The sequence below is a fragment of the Bombus terrestris genome, chromosome 3, assembly GCF_910591885.1.
Source record: "Bombus terrestris chromosome 3, iyBomTerr1.2, whole genome shotgun sequence".
In the NCBI taxonomy this organism is placed as follows: Eukaryota; Metazoa; Arthropoda; class Insecta; order Hymenoptera; family Apidae; genus Bombus; species Bombus terrestris.
This window is the reverse complement of record NC_063271.1, coordinates 10,724,856-10,740,260: the sequence shown is the minus strand read 5'-3', so window position 1 is coordinate 10,740,260 and position 15,405 is coordinate 10,724,856. Positions and strand designations below refer to the sequence as shown.

The 15,405-nt window shown below is 33.3% G+C and overlaps 2 protein-coding genes across 9 annotated transcripts in view; both read left to right on the top strand.

Moving 5' to 3' along the window:
- Positions 1–4,019, top strand: part of LOC100645045 (ecotropic viral integration site 5 ortholog) — a 30,007-nt gene extending 25,988 nt beyond the window's left edge. For 4 of the 7 annotated variants that reach the window (XR_007227795.1, XM_048414709.1, XM_012321193.3 and 1 more), the window contains one exon: positions 25–4,019. Coding sequence is in view for 3 of the 7 variants with exons in the window: in XM_048414709.1 (XP_048270666.1) it covers positions 25–84 (60 nt within the window). In the remaining 4 variants the exon portion in view is untranslated. The remainder of the gene's footprint in view (positions 1–24) is intronic. The other 3 variants (XR_007227794.1, XR_007227796.1, XR_007227793.1) reach the window with 2 other exon arrangements.
- A 1,898-nt stretch (positions 4,020–5,917) lies between these two features.
- LOC100645161 (failed axon connections) overlaps positions 5,918–15,405 on the top strand; it is a 50,947-nt gene continuing 41,459 nt past the window's right edge. Inside the window, exon 1 of one of the 2 annotated variants that reach the window (XM_012321200.3) lies at positions 5,918–6,520. In XM_012321200.3, coding sequence (XP_012176590.1) covers positions 6,176–6,520 — 345 coding nt within the window. In that variant the 5' untranslated portion in view covers positions 5,918–6,175. The remainder of the gene's footprint in view (positions 6,521–15,405) is intronic. The other variant, XM_003394574.4, reaches the window with a different exon arrangement.

Sequence of the window (15,405 nt, the reverse complement as noted above, 5' to 3'; positions counted from 1 at the left end):
TTTAAATCAATTTACTAATTGCAGATTATTGAAAGTGAAAGTGAAACCGAACGAGATAATCGGGAGTACAGTTGTAAAACTTAAATAGCCCGGATAGCTCGTTCCTTATAGCGAGGACGTGATAATTACCTCCAACGTAAGTAGTTGCGCAAATCAGAACGTCAAACTGCTTTTATCTCAAATTTTTTTTATTCATGGATTTGTTTTTTTTTGTTCATTTCTTTTTTCGGTTTATTTTCAGCTTAATCGAACCCTTAACGATCCATTCTCGTTCCTGCAATGATTGTACGTGTTTTCAGACGGTTTAAGAATTCAAGTAAATAGCCTAAACATATTTACTTTTAAGATAAAGGGAGCAGCTGATCGATAAAGAGAGCAACTTTTCTTATCGCTCCATAATGATACACAATACATAATTTTCAGCCATTTTGGCTTCGTTTTATCACTTTGTCTCTTCTTCCTTTTTTTCTTTTTTTCATTCGACGAGTGCAATCTTTATTTACGTTTATTAACGTATCTTCAGAAAAGTGTTATTAAAAAGTATGTATATTGAAAAATGATCTTATAGAGCAATGTAAATAGGCAATTTTCTTATCGATTATTCTTTTAACTAGATTTTGAAACACAAACATATCTTCAGTGATATAATATTTATAAACTTAAAGTATGCATGAACTTGGCAAAAGTTTTATTATTCATAAAGAGATAACAAACTAGAGATTGGGAAGAAGCAATACTTAGTAATTAGTATATTTAAAAGTTGAGAAATGTATGTTTTATATTGATTCGAATCAACCGTCGTACATGAATATTCATTTTAAATCGTTTTATGTATCGTTTGTATTTTTATCTGTAGATTACTTTTATTAGAATAATCATTAAAAATTTTTATCAATTTCTAGAAATAGAAAATTTATGAGGTATATAACTTACAATTTTTATAACGGAAAATTGTGTTCTTAAAGTCGATTACAATTTTATTTACTGTACGTATATTAATCTTTTTTAATTAAATATTAATTTTAAATTAATTTATTAATAACGAATTTTATTATAAATAACATTGGAACGTTAAGGGTTAAACGCGTCCACAGTTTTTCGCTTTGGCCTAAATTGTACTGTATATAATTTCGTTTTGTCACGAATAATTGGCACCAGGATTATAAAAATCGATCGTGAACGCACCGAACACAAGAATTCTCTCAAAGAAACGAGACTTTCTGCTTTCGTGCACGTTTGATCGGAAAGGAAATTGCATGTAACCTTTGCGATATCATAAAATCTTATTAATCGAGTAAATTATTAATGTTGAGTAAATCTGCTAATCAAAAAGGAGGGCTCGATATTTAGACTTTTACAACGTGGATGATCTTTACTCTGCAGCAAGTAAAAATTCTATTTGCCACTCGAAACTCACATTTTCACTCGCTTTCCAGCTATTGTAATTTAAAAATCAAGTCTAAAATTATTTTATTGCAATTATCTACTGTATTTAAATATATATATATGTATTTATTGATTTGTTATGGGGATTCCTGCGATGTATTTTGTATATGAAGATCATAGGAGACAAACATAATAAGTACATTTTTGTTGATTCTCTGACTTTAATATCACTTTACGATTAAACAACAATATGATTAAATAACTTGTTAGGTTTAAAAATAATATTTTAATATCATGATGAGGAAAATTTTAAAGAGGATGAAAGTACACATGTCTAGCTTCACAATCAAATAAAAGAGATAGTTCTGCTAACATGAAATTGATTGACATCGTACTGAATTTTAAAACTGTTTCCCTGTAATAAATGTTTCTCTCCTGTGCTCCTCGTATAAGATTTCAATAGATATACATGGTAATTTATATTTACGAAACTTTTGCAATTTTTGCTACGATTTCTAAATTTTGTTATTTTATAATATACAAGGAATACACGAATAAATCAGTCTTTGAATTCGATTTTTAAACATTTTTAACATTGTGATTTTTTAATAGATCGCTTTTTAACGAATACTTTTAAGAAGGAAATTTTTCGATTAAATTTTTCTAATCTTTGAGGAATATTTTTATTGCGAGAATAATGGATCCCCTGTAGCAATTCGGTATTTTCCAGCAAGTGACGAACGAGTCAGTATGTCGTGTCGCTTTTAAACAATTCACGAGAAGGGAAAACGTTTCTGTAAGAGACGAAAAATCATTCCGTAGAAGTCTATACTTAATTTTAAACAAATCATAGAAATACGCTAAGGCAATGCTTAATGGCACAAGCTCAATAATTTATTACTAAGAAAGGCTTAGTTTCTCGTCTTTTCAGATATTTCGCCAGAGAAATCGAAACATGTTTCTTTCGTCTATTAAAAATAAGGAGAGTAAATAGGAATAATTTCGATACTGCCTGATATTCGAAACCGAGTGGATTAAACCATAGAAATGGCTAAAGAGAAGTGTCCATTAGGAAATATCCAAAATTCTCTCACGTCGCTTTTGCGAATATAGGTGTGCGATTATCTGAAAATCAATTTTTACGCAGAGTACTGCATTTTCTTAATTTTAAGCTTCTTCTAACAACTAATGAAAGAAAATAACGATACGAACGATAGGAGAAAAATAACGATTGATTGTATTTAACTGGAAAATCGTGAAAATACAAAAAATATTATATAAATTAATACGATTTAGCTACAGCTCTTTTATTAAAAAAAAAAAAAATGTAGAATTGTGATATATGTATATGTACGTGTGTACTTTAGTATTTGTTATTTTAAACAATTGACCAGTAAATGCATTTAAAAAAAAAAAAAAATAGTTTGATCTGTTGCTTTTATCGAAAAGAGAAATTATTTATCTATTCGATTTTTTTATCGGATTTTTTAGCGCTTCTCGAAAATACTGATCGAGTTTAACACGAAGCAATCTCTTGTACACTCTTGAGTATTTTCTTGAAAAAAAAAAGTTTGGTACGGAGAATTGTTTTATTTATACTTATAAACGATTGCTATATTTATATAGCAGTTATTTGTACAGTTTTGACATAAATGCTTCTGTTTATTATGAATCATATAATTTATTTGCGTTCAATAAAACTATCTTAAATAATGTCGCTATACCAGTATTCATTATGATGGCAAATATTTTCCCAGGTATTGTTTGATTTTTAAAAATTGTCTATTTATTGCCTTTATACTAAAACTATGTACAGTCATTATTAGTCTGTTATATTTTTTAAAAGCTTTTATTATTAGAAATCAATTGTGCAATTTTTAAAATGACTCTTTTGTAAATCGTGATTATACTGGTTTTAATAAAAATTAATCTTTATTTCATATATTTACAATACATATTGTACACTTTCAATTTGAGGTTTAGAAAGAATTCTTTAACCATATTTTTTAATAATTATTCTTAGTTAAATTTTAATAACAATCTCAGTCATAACTCTTCTAACAATAATAATAATATAAATAATTATATAAATTTACCGGGAAATATATCGGCTATCATCGATCAGTATTCGTAGATATTTATCGATCAGTATCAATATCGGATTAACTTTCACCATTGATAGCGCCAACTTCAGTCGAGAAGGAAAATAGTACTAAAGGACGTACAAAACTTTTTTCTTATCGTTATCGAAAGTATGCGAGTGACTAATATATCTTACTAACATTATTCATCCTTTTCTACACGTTTGTACTTTAAGAAACTATCGTGAAACTCTTCAGATATTATATTCATTCAACGTTTTACACAATGCAACGAGTCTCTGTCTGAATATACCTCGATATCTTGTTACGGATCATTTCGAAGTAACTATATGAACTGTACGTATTTTGCGCATTTAAACTGTATTTCTAGAACGAGCGTTCGTTAACGAATCATTTGTTAGTGATTTTCCTGTTGTATACAAGGTTTTTGGACAGATAACGCGCACACTACGAACAACGATATGAATTTGTCACGAACATTGTGGGGAATATTATAACATCAGGAGTAAATAAATTTTTATTCACTTTTAATGCTGTAGTTTTCTTCCCTTTGTCGTTCAAACATCAAACTATTTAAAGAAAATTCCATAGTATTGAAAAATGGTTCGTTTTCATGTTCCAAATGTTTATATTTGATTTTTATCTTTCTAAACAATACTTTGTGGCTAGTTACAAAACGTTCATATATAACGAGTGACATATATACAGAGTATCACAGTAATTCTGGTACATTTGGCAAGGGGAAATAATAAGTTGAAAATGTAGAATAAAATTATTTCACAGGATGCTTTGCTTCTGTGAAAATTAAATCGAAAACTGCTCAAGTATGCGTGTACTCAATTAGTTCAATACATTCAAACTCTATTTTCTAGAAAACAGAGGGACAGAAAAATTTTATTCTACATTTTTTATTTATTTTATCATTTTTTTCGTAGAACCATATGCTTTTCGATTGTACCGCGTTTGCTGAAACACCGTATAATATATAACAATAAAAATTAATTATGAACATCTTGAAATTATCCACGAAATTTTATTTAAAAATATAAAAATTACAGTAGCTACCAAAAGTATTTGTAAACCACTGCATTTATTATTTTTTACTTTTATATACTAATTAACTAGATCCGACTGTAACACATTTTGTATCATTTAATGGTAACTTTCATATGATTACAAAAATTTGATACTATGGAAATGAAATATAGAACCCAATAAGGAAACGCTTTAATGGAATATAAAGATATATACAAATTACAAATATATATTTTTTGTAGCCACCGTAAATATAATCTTTTATATAGTATTTATGTATCCTTTATTCCACATTTAGTATCTATTTATCTTTTTTCCGGTTGGTCGGTAATCGAAATCGCTTCGAACTTCAGTTCTTACCCTTCGATCATTAATTCGCGCCTCGAGACAAGGGGACTCGGTCTCCTTATGTCTATTGATGGTCCCCAAGCGAAGCGGTAACCCACAGGAAAGGTATAATCCCGCTTACAGACTTAACAATCTCGATACGATATTCGGAAGGAGCAAGAAGGATAAAAAGGAGAGAGAACGCTGAGAAAAACGTGCGAGTGAGAGTGTGAGAAAGAGAGAGAGAGAAAGAAATAAAACGAGCGAGCGCAAAGACAAAAGCAAAGAACCAAGGACCAGGGAGAATTTGCGTTTATGGGCGGCACTAGTTGTGGCAGGTAGTTTTCCAAATGGAGTCTATCGGCCAGAGAGTGGAAAAAAGTAATCCGTGAAAAGGGGTTCGTTGTTACACCGATCTGATGCGACGTTGCCGATTCTGTGCGAATGAGAAGAGCAGTTGGCTGGGTTGGTCCAGGACCGAAACTAGAACATTATAGAGCCCTTTCCTCATATGGCCTCTCTCTCGGGGGAGCGAGGAGCATTGAAACAAGTGCTATAAATAATATAAATCCTAAACTTTGGAATATTTGAAACAAAAATACAACTCATTGATGAGAGGAGAGAGAGTGCTATTTATATGAGTATAACAATTAATCCATACAATATATATTTTGTAAAAGCAAACAAAAATTTCGATACAAAATTCAATGATTAGAAATAGAATATTGTTATGACAATGTATGTATTTGATAATTCGTGCAGGGTACCTAAATACATAGTTGCGAGTTTGTTCGGCCCTCTTGAGGTGGCGGTGGCGGCAGTGTTGCCAGGCGAGACTAACCACGACGAAGTGGAAGCCGAAGCCTGCTTATGGGGGTTCACGCGGGAGGGAAGGAGGGATTGAAAGGGGAAGTTGGATGAAAAAAGAAAGGTAGAATCAGGGCAAAGAAAGAGAAAGAGCGGCACGCGGACCGGGCAGGGGTGGCGGACCAATTAAATATGGCGACGGCAGTGGGGTGTGGCGCTTGCGCATGCGCAGCGCCGGTTTCAGCTGGGGGGACAGGAGCTACGGACAGAACGGAGCAGCGACGAGAAGGAATCAACCGGCCGGCAAGCAGAGGGATCTAGACGAGTACTCGGCGTACGTTTGTGTGGTGCGCGCTGTCTTCGAGAGGATAGGCTCTTCCAGTGTCGCTCGAGAACTTGCCCGCCGACGTTTGTTCGCTTGGCTTAGCTCTGCTCCGCTCTGTAACGAAGCGTTTTCTTCGTTTTCACTTCGAGACCGGGTCGGACCTGTGAAAAAATAAGAGTAAAATCGAGAGATAATGACGATGGCAACGGAGACAGAAAATACCGGGCCCGAGAGCAAGGAGATTAAAGACGTGAAAGAGATGAAGGAGGCATTGAAGGACGAAACGCCGCCGGACAACAAGCAAGAGGAGAAAGATGCGGCGAAGAAGGAAGATAGTGGTAAGAAGGAAGAGGCCGCTGACGCCGCGGCCGCTACGCCATCCAACGCACCGACCAAGGCTATCAGCGTGCATAAGACCAACTACGAGAAGGATATTGTTTATCTTTATCAGTTCTTTCGAATACCGCTTCTACCCTCTATCTCGCCGTATTGTCTTAAGGTGGAGACATGGTTGCGGCTCAACGGCATCAAATACGAGGTAAGTACTTTCATTTATCGTAGAAAAGATTTACATACTTACCGTTTTCAGATTCTTGTTTGTTTGCTAGAATAGTGACAAAAAAGAAAGGTGATATATAAAGTTTGGCGGAGATTACTTTAAAATAGTACATTCGAAGTAGAGAATTATTAATCATTCGATTGTCTGGAAATAAAAAAATGTTCTTTTTTATAATTTAAATAATCCTTAGATTCTTGAGTTTCCTTTCATAAGATATTGTTTCTGTTCACTGATTACTATTAAACGTAGGGTTAAGATATACTTTGTATTCTGACATCATACTTATTACATCGTAATCTTGTTAAATAATTACAACATTTCCATAGCTCCATTTTAGAGTTAATTTTTGAAGACATCTTATAATTGATGTTTTTCTAGATGTCACTCTTTTAACAGATATACTCTCCCCGTACTCTCCGATCATTTGAATTTTGAAACTCATGACACGGGGCAAAACAGGGAGATCGATGCGAGCACAATGCTCCCAAGGTTGTACCCCAGGCGTCATGTTTCTTCCGGGTATGTCCAAGAACGCTCTTTTTTGGACTTCCGTCATTATAAATCTACCGAGTTAATTTTCAATATATTCATCACGCATCATCTCGGGGATATATACAATTCCATCGAACCGATGAGCATGATATATTTTAAAAATTGATAGAGAAGCTGGATCCTTTACCGATTATTTCAAAATGGCGACTCTTGTCAACCTTTATGCATTCAAAGTAATGTTTAAATGCACCTTCGATGCTATTTTCTGTCACTTTTCGTAGTTTTCTGCACAATCAGGATTTCATTTTTCTTCGTTCGTTCTTCTTATTTTATCAATCATTCATTCTCTCGTGATTCGTGATTTTATCGAGAATTTAAAAATACCTCTTACCACGATATCGATTTCTCTTGACTGAAAACTCGGTGGGCATTTGCATGAATTTTTCGAATTATTAACTTAGGTTCGAATGCATGAAATTTTGCATTGTTAATTTATTATTTATGAAAGTAGTTGCTATTGCAACTTCTGTATGCATTGTTTAGTTTAGAACTTCTTAGGTGTCTTTAAGACAAAATAAATTGATCCAATAGCCTACCTTGAAACTTTATTGTGTAAATATTGATAGAAATCGTACTGTTCATACTCGAGCTTGTAGACAAGCGTTAGATAATATACTCACGACTCTTTGGACGAAGATGAAGCATATAATCGCGCACGTAATAGCTAAACATACAAGAATCTTATTCCTATTACACGATACATACAGTGTCTGCAAAAATTATTGGCACACTATTATGTGTGTTAGTGCATTTACATACTAATTAATTAGGTTCAAGTATATTAAATTTCACATCATTTAATAGTGCTTTCATACGATGACAAAAATTTGATACTATGAAAATGAAATGTAAAATGTACAGCCTAACAAATGAACTGCAAAATTTTATGAAAATTAATATTTATGTTTACCTATTAAAAGTTTGTGAGGGGTATTCTGCTGCATATATATTATGTATTGTTGTACACTATATATATTCTGTTCATTGTTGCATCTTCAAATTTTGCATAAATGCATAAAAATCCGCAATCTATCAAATAAAAGACTTCTCCATTGGAAAATAAGTACATGTGCCGATACTTTTTGTAGCCATTGTATACATATACGTATCAACCTAATCCGCTGGAACATCAAACCTGTTACGCTCTTTCGAAACCCAGCAATCTTATACATATCGACCTCGTTATAGTAGATCTCGCTCTGTTACACATGCTATATACATATAATTCTACGAATCGTCTATTTGAATAAAATAATAAATATGAAATATCCATGACCCGTGTCGGGGTCATGTTCTGATTTCCAATGTAGCGTTTCGAAAAAAAAAAAGATATGTACATTAAGAACCGATTTCTCTCTCCATGCGCGATGTAGCTACCGTTTTCCATCGTAAAAATTGTATATCCGGCGCGAGAGTAAGGCAGCCGGATGACTGGCACACGCGATCGAAAAGCATGAAAATACATTTTCTCGCGAAAGAGGTGAAAGGCCCAGCGGCATGCATTCCTTTACGGACTTTTAAAACGGGTTTCAACGAGTCGCGTGGGGGGCGAGCCGGGGAAGCCTATTGGAGGGCTTCCAACTTGAACAGAGGCAAAAGTGCCCCCGTATGCGCCGCTGATCCTGCGCGTTTCTGTTTCCGAGGGGGGTGGAAAGGACGCGTAGCAGACTACTTCGCTTCCGAACATACGCACCAGAGATACTACTAACGATTATCGATGTGTTAGCGATACTAGGGGGCTTCTGAAGAATCACAATGTCCAATTCTTAGTTCTATAGATTTACAAGCGATTCACGATGCGTTCCTAGGGATTGCAATAATTTCTTATACAAATATATAAATCAGGAAATACATAACCTGTTATTACCGATATTGAAATTACCAGACTGGACAAAATGATCAATTCGTAATTTTTAATTTTATAGATTTATAGGTAAGATTAGTTTATGTACTGTTTCATTTTATGACTTTTGTCAATTTTCATTATTTGATCCCTTTTTTTCTTTACGAAATAGAAGATTTGAACAATTGAATGCCTTTTTAGTTTAATCCATTTAATGTTGAAAATGTACCAAACAGGTTAGGTTAGGTTTCTTTGCGGGGTAAACAATTTTTTAAACAAAGAGAGTACTTTTATTTATTCAATTACGTTGCATAAATATTTAAATAAATCTATCGAAATCCAACCTAACCTAACTTGTTTAGTAAATTTTGAACGTTATAATAACAAAAGGTACATTAGTTTCATCTACAATTGATTTCTTGTTTTAGTGGTAAAACGATTCTTTTTTTTTAAAAAAAAAGGACTGAAGTTAAATAGAATTGGAAAGAGTCAGTAAACTGCTGTGCCAATTCTCCAGCAATGATCTCTTTTTACCGTCGTCATAAAATTGTTCTGTCGTATTTTTAGGCGACGTAATACTTGCTCTTTCAGGATAGCGAATATCTTTCTGTACACAAAGAAAGAGACGGAGATAGTGGTTTCTTATTGTTACTCTCGGGATAGCTGTGATATGTGATCAACTATCTTCGCGGCTGTTTACGCGCGTTTTTGTATCGATTTATTTATATCGTCGACGACGGCGATATTGGTCGCGGGTCACGAAGCAGACAATAAATAATCATAATGTCTTATTACGGAACTTACATATGGAACAAGTACATATCACGTTAGATTAACCTAGCAAACGCGAGGATGGTACCCCGCTGGGGGTAGCTACCTACATGTTAATATAACTGTTAAAAAATTCGCCCTAATGTCCAAAACGGACAAATTGTGAATATTAAGAAATAAATAAAAAAAAAATATCACGTTAGATAGTACTTCATATTTTTTCTTGTTCTAATTGCATGAAATTTCGTTCAAATAAGAAAGTAATATACTACTCAAAACTGATCGATTTTGATTTGTAGAATATACATATACTTTTGTGTTTATACATATTTATTTGTATATTTGTCTTAAAATCAGTCTTACAGTAGGTATCATATTCTATCACATATATAATACTTTTTACAAACGGTACTTCTGTTTACTTGGTTCATATGGTAGAACTTTTCATATTAGCAATCGTATGTTGTTGTCGTTATATGATAATGATGTTGATTGATACATTGTAATACAATTTCAAGTGGCAAACGAAAAATTTCCGTAGATGGTAAATGATATTGCGTGTAAATGTATATTGCATTTTTCGAATGAGAATAATTTTTAGAAGATAGTTTAGTTTAGTGGCCCATCATTTTGATACTGATACAGACACAATGTATAATACGTGCATTAACAAAACACGAGTAATTGTAACGTCAATTTTTTAAATTATCAGACTACAAATCTTTTTTAAATTATGTACTAGAAATAACTTAAATATTATATATATAAACTATATCATATCCTTTTTAAATAACAAAACAATATACTTCGTGTCATTTTCTTCGTTTGAATAATTTCCATTATTAATATAACATAAACAAAAAACTATTCGAACTTTTAATCTGGAAAATAATTAACGTATTTCATATTATTACAGAAAGCAATATTTTCTCTTGCAAATACATAGTAAACCGTCTCTCAATAACGGGAAACAAATTCTTCGCGTATTTAGTTTCGTGTTAAAGAAGGGTAGAATCCAGGAATTTTTCTGTAGCGTGTTTGGAACGAATGGAATCTCATTCGTTCCAAACTAGGGTGGTCGCCACTTTTGAAACACTTTTGGAAGCTACCTCCATCTCCTTCTAACTGTTGCTAGAGCGGTGTTCTTTTTCATCTGGCCGCCAGAATCGCAGGGGTCTTCTTGCAACATCTGTTGAACATATAACGCTTTCCCCTGAAAAGGAACCACAGATACTGCTTGCACGAACCTTCTAAAAAGGTCTAGATTTTAGACAGTCCATATTTCTCTACCTAATTCTATACTCTCGTCTATTTTTCATCAATAAACCAGAGATACATGGCACCCAGATGTCATTGTTGCATAAAAGAAAATTATTATATTAATATTAATAATACTATTACAATAGCATTATGAAATTTTCCAAGACACAAATTACGAGTTGCTAATATTAAATGATAACTGTTAAAGTTGCGTCAAAAGCAGTATTCCTAATGCCTTTTTAATAAATTCGCATTTGTAATTTTCTTTCTTTATCAATTTACATTATCTAATTTAGCGCAGTCGCGTTGCATCTGGAAAATAGAATTTGAAGAATCTGTCCAACATTCTTTTCGTTCTTAAAACTGTCTGTCTTAAAATTGCAAGCAACGAAGGTTTATAAGCTATAAATCATAACTCGTCAATTCTCTAAATGTAATTTCGATAATTGATAAATTGTTCCGCAAAGAGTATGTAGAGAATTTGTGTAATTTTCTATGAAAATATACTTTCCAAATCTCAATTATCTCAAATTCTCTCAAAATGTTGGATGAATAAATATAGCATTGTTTCGTCTGGTCTTTTCGGATTGGGAGGGCTATTTTTAGATATCCTAATGGAGGATTGCGCTTTATGTAATTTATCAGTCGCAATTGTCAAGTGTTACTGACGCCTCCACTTCCGGTACCCGCTTCTGGATTCCCCGATCGCAGCTCTTGATTTCATACGCATGCTCTGACTGAATCATAGTGGTAATTGTTGCATTAGTCACCTAATATAATGATATTTAACACCAAAACTGCCAGAATAGGCAAAATGACCAATTCGGCATAATAAATTTCGCCAAAATTTTGTAGATTTATAAGAGTTGCATGCTTAACAATGTGAAACAAATTTTTATGAAACATATAATTATTATATATATATAATAATTATTATTTAATATATATAACATCTCTTCTCGTATGATGTATCTTCCCATATACCTATATTTGCCATCTTAATTTCTCTGATACAAATTTTATGCTTAAAGACGAGTCAAATTAACTGATCTACATTATTTATGTTTTATAGCAAAATTCATTTTTAACAATTTTAATGATTTCTTATTTATTAGGAATATGTTAAGAAAGAGATTATTGGGAATATTGTAAAAAGAGTTACATACAAATGCATAAATCATTTTTCATTACTATATGTGTATGTTCACTATTCTCTCTGCATATTAAAAATATGCATTGCTATCTTTTAATATAGATGACTATCTCTTATTATAATATACATGTATTTATCGTTTTCTTTATAGGAACATTCCTTTCTAGTGTAATTTTCTACCTCCATAGAAAATTCTATCAATTAAGAGCTTCGATCTCGGCAAACAGTAATTAAAAATCAATTTTTCGATAGAATTTACTTAACTTCTTCGCAATACTAAACGCTTCGAAGAGCTTAATTAAGATGGAAAAATCGTATCTTGTTTATTGGAATTTGGTCGGAAATCGCGGTCTGGAATGATTATAAATCGTATTCCCATTGAAAGAATCGTAGTAACTCGTCCGCAATGTATGGCTGTTCGAATGGCAAAATGGCAGAAGCGAAACAAAAGAGGTCACAGGTAATACGGAGGAAGTTCCTATTGAACTAATCATTACCAAGATAGGTATAAATAACGCGTGGAGTGGCCCGGATCAATTGGCCAACTTGACCAATTTTGCACCGGCTATAAACGATGCGTGTAATTTCTAAGAAATGCTTTCTATCCTTACAGATTTCGTGATAAATACTATGCATCCCTATATTTGGTGTTAGATCACTACATTTGGAATAGTACTGTTGTTATTATTATGGTACACTGAACAACACTGTTCTATTGTCTTCTATTTTTAGAAGAAATTGTCGTTTTCAACGGCAAACACTAAAAGAAAGCGTCGTTTTTCTCTTTTTCCCTTCATTCATATTTCTAAGATTTTTTAGATCTTTTTCAACCTTGCTGTGATTTTCAAAATCTTATATTTCAATTTCGCGCTCGTTTTACCAAAGAAACAAATTTTTAATTGAAGAAGATGTGTAACATAAAATTAAAACGAACTAAATCATGTATTCCATTAATAATTTCTCTTATTCGAGTTTGAGGCGTTAATTAGGAAAATGCAATTTCGACAAAAATGATCGAATGATCGCGACGGGATTGTTTTTTTTCTTCAATCTGGAATATTAACCATCATTGTTTATTGGAAACACAATTATAGCCTTGTTTAAGGCTGCACAATTATGCCACAGAAATCGACGTCGCAGCCTCGGTTATTGTGCATTGTCTGTTAGTTATTCTCTTAGCCTGAAATTATATGGGGTGTGTCGTGTGAAGTATTACGAGCTGTTCTCTTGGTTATCGTGTTAAGATCAGCCGTGGAAAATACAGAATTGATATTTTGGGATTTCTCAACATCTTTATGGCGGCCTGAATGTGCTACACTGTAGCTTTCATCCAGTTTTAGAAACCAGTCAAAAGAAGCCTTCTTTTCGTCATTTTTTAATTCCACAAATATTTGGGTTTACGTCGCGAAATATTTATTTTAGAAACAAATAAAAATGTAAAAATGCCGGGCAGTATTAAAGATAATAACAACAGCCAAGTCTCTCCTTTCTCTCTGATTTCAGCTTCGTAAATATTTAGCTTTACATCTCGAAATACCTATTTTAGGAACGAACAAACAATCCAGATAAAAACTTTTAAATTGTCACTGTATCGTATATACACACGCTATTGTATCAAAGATAAAAATAATATTTCTCGCACGTACATTCTCCTGTCTCTCGCTGATTTGAATAACAAGTAAAGATTGTAAAAGATATCACATAATAAAACAGCAGGTTAATCATTGTTCCAGTGAGTTTTAACGAAAATTTACAATACAAAGGGCGACAAAAAGTTTGAAGAAAATAAGTTGTCTATTGTACGAACGTGTTTGTTACGAAGAATGCTATGGTAAATGAATATTCATCGGAATATTGGAAGTCCTTGAAAGGATGCACGATTTGCATAGAGTTGCGAAACAAAAGAGAAGGAAGAGGCTACTTTCGAAGGTGTGCAGAGAGACCTGGAGCAGCGCTAATACGCGAATCTAGGTTATGAAAAAATCTGAAACAAGAATTCTCTGTTTTATATCTGCTTCTCACGCTTTCTTGGCAAGACGCGCTTTTCGGTGCGAAAGTTAGCGGGACACGGGAACGCGTGAAATTGTGCTAATTTATCTGTAATGCCTTCTCTCCTTCTCCTCCTTTAGTTTTTTTTCCAACCTTGTACGGTCATGTATGCCCTGCTATGCTGCATATTTCTTGATATATTATTAATATATATTAATATATATTGCAGTCTCTAACGATATATTTAAATGCCTGCTTTTCAGGAAACTTTTATATCATAAAGATGTTCGTTTTGTTGTTTTCTTGTTTGCTCTTTTCCTATATATCTCTCCGAATCTGAAAAGTTACCATTAGCGTTGTCGAGACTCTGATTGCTATAGAAATAAGTGCTTTCTGATAATTTATTACGTGCTTCACTTTATTGGACTTCTTATCTATATATAGCGTATTATTGTTGAAATTTGTAAGGTGGTATATTTAGTGTAACATGTAATGTTCTTTGCCATTCATCAATTAAAAATTCCACACAGTCGTAGGTATACTGATTCATAATTGCAACGTGTAATTCTTTCATATGCATATGTATAGTTCTGTTCTGAAATTTTACCATTATGAACCATAAGACGTAGAAATTACGTATTTGTATCTTCATATCTCACAATCGTTCTATCACTATACTCCCCTGTACAAGAAGTTTGTAGCGTGATATTTTTACTGTCATCTCAGCAACGCTACGACCATTTGGTAGGGCGAGGAATGCAGCTCATAGCCTTATCTATAAACAGATTAAATTTCGCGAGTCTACGATAAGCCGTTCGCTTATGGCAACTTCTTTAGTATGCTCATGTTTCTTTCGGCCGACACACGTCCTGGAAACGTCTGGTGATCTTTTTAAAGACCGAACGCATTCGTGCAAAATTTCTCGGGAAGAAAGGAACTGAACTGGTTGATATGCTAAAAGAACCATACGAAGAGAATGCTCGAAGCATTTACAAATGGACGAAGTGGTTTCAAACAGGAAGAGAAGACGTGAAAGACGATGATGCTTGCGAGGCTCGACCCTCTACCTTGCACACCGATGAGAACATTGAACGTGTTCGTAAATTTGTCTTATCAAATCGGCGAATCACTGGTCGGATGACCGCTGAAAAGCTTAGTAGTAGGTAGGTCCATTTAACAAGTATGCGATCGATTTTAAAAATTGATTTAGAAACGCGAAAACTCGCTGCTAAAATTATCGCGCGATTTACTGATCTAACTCTACGAACGTTTTAAACAAACTAGTATGTGAACTTA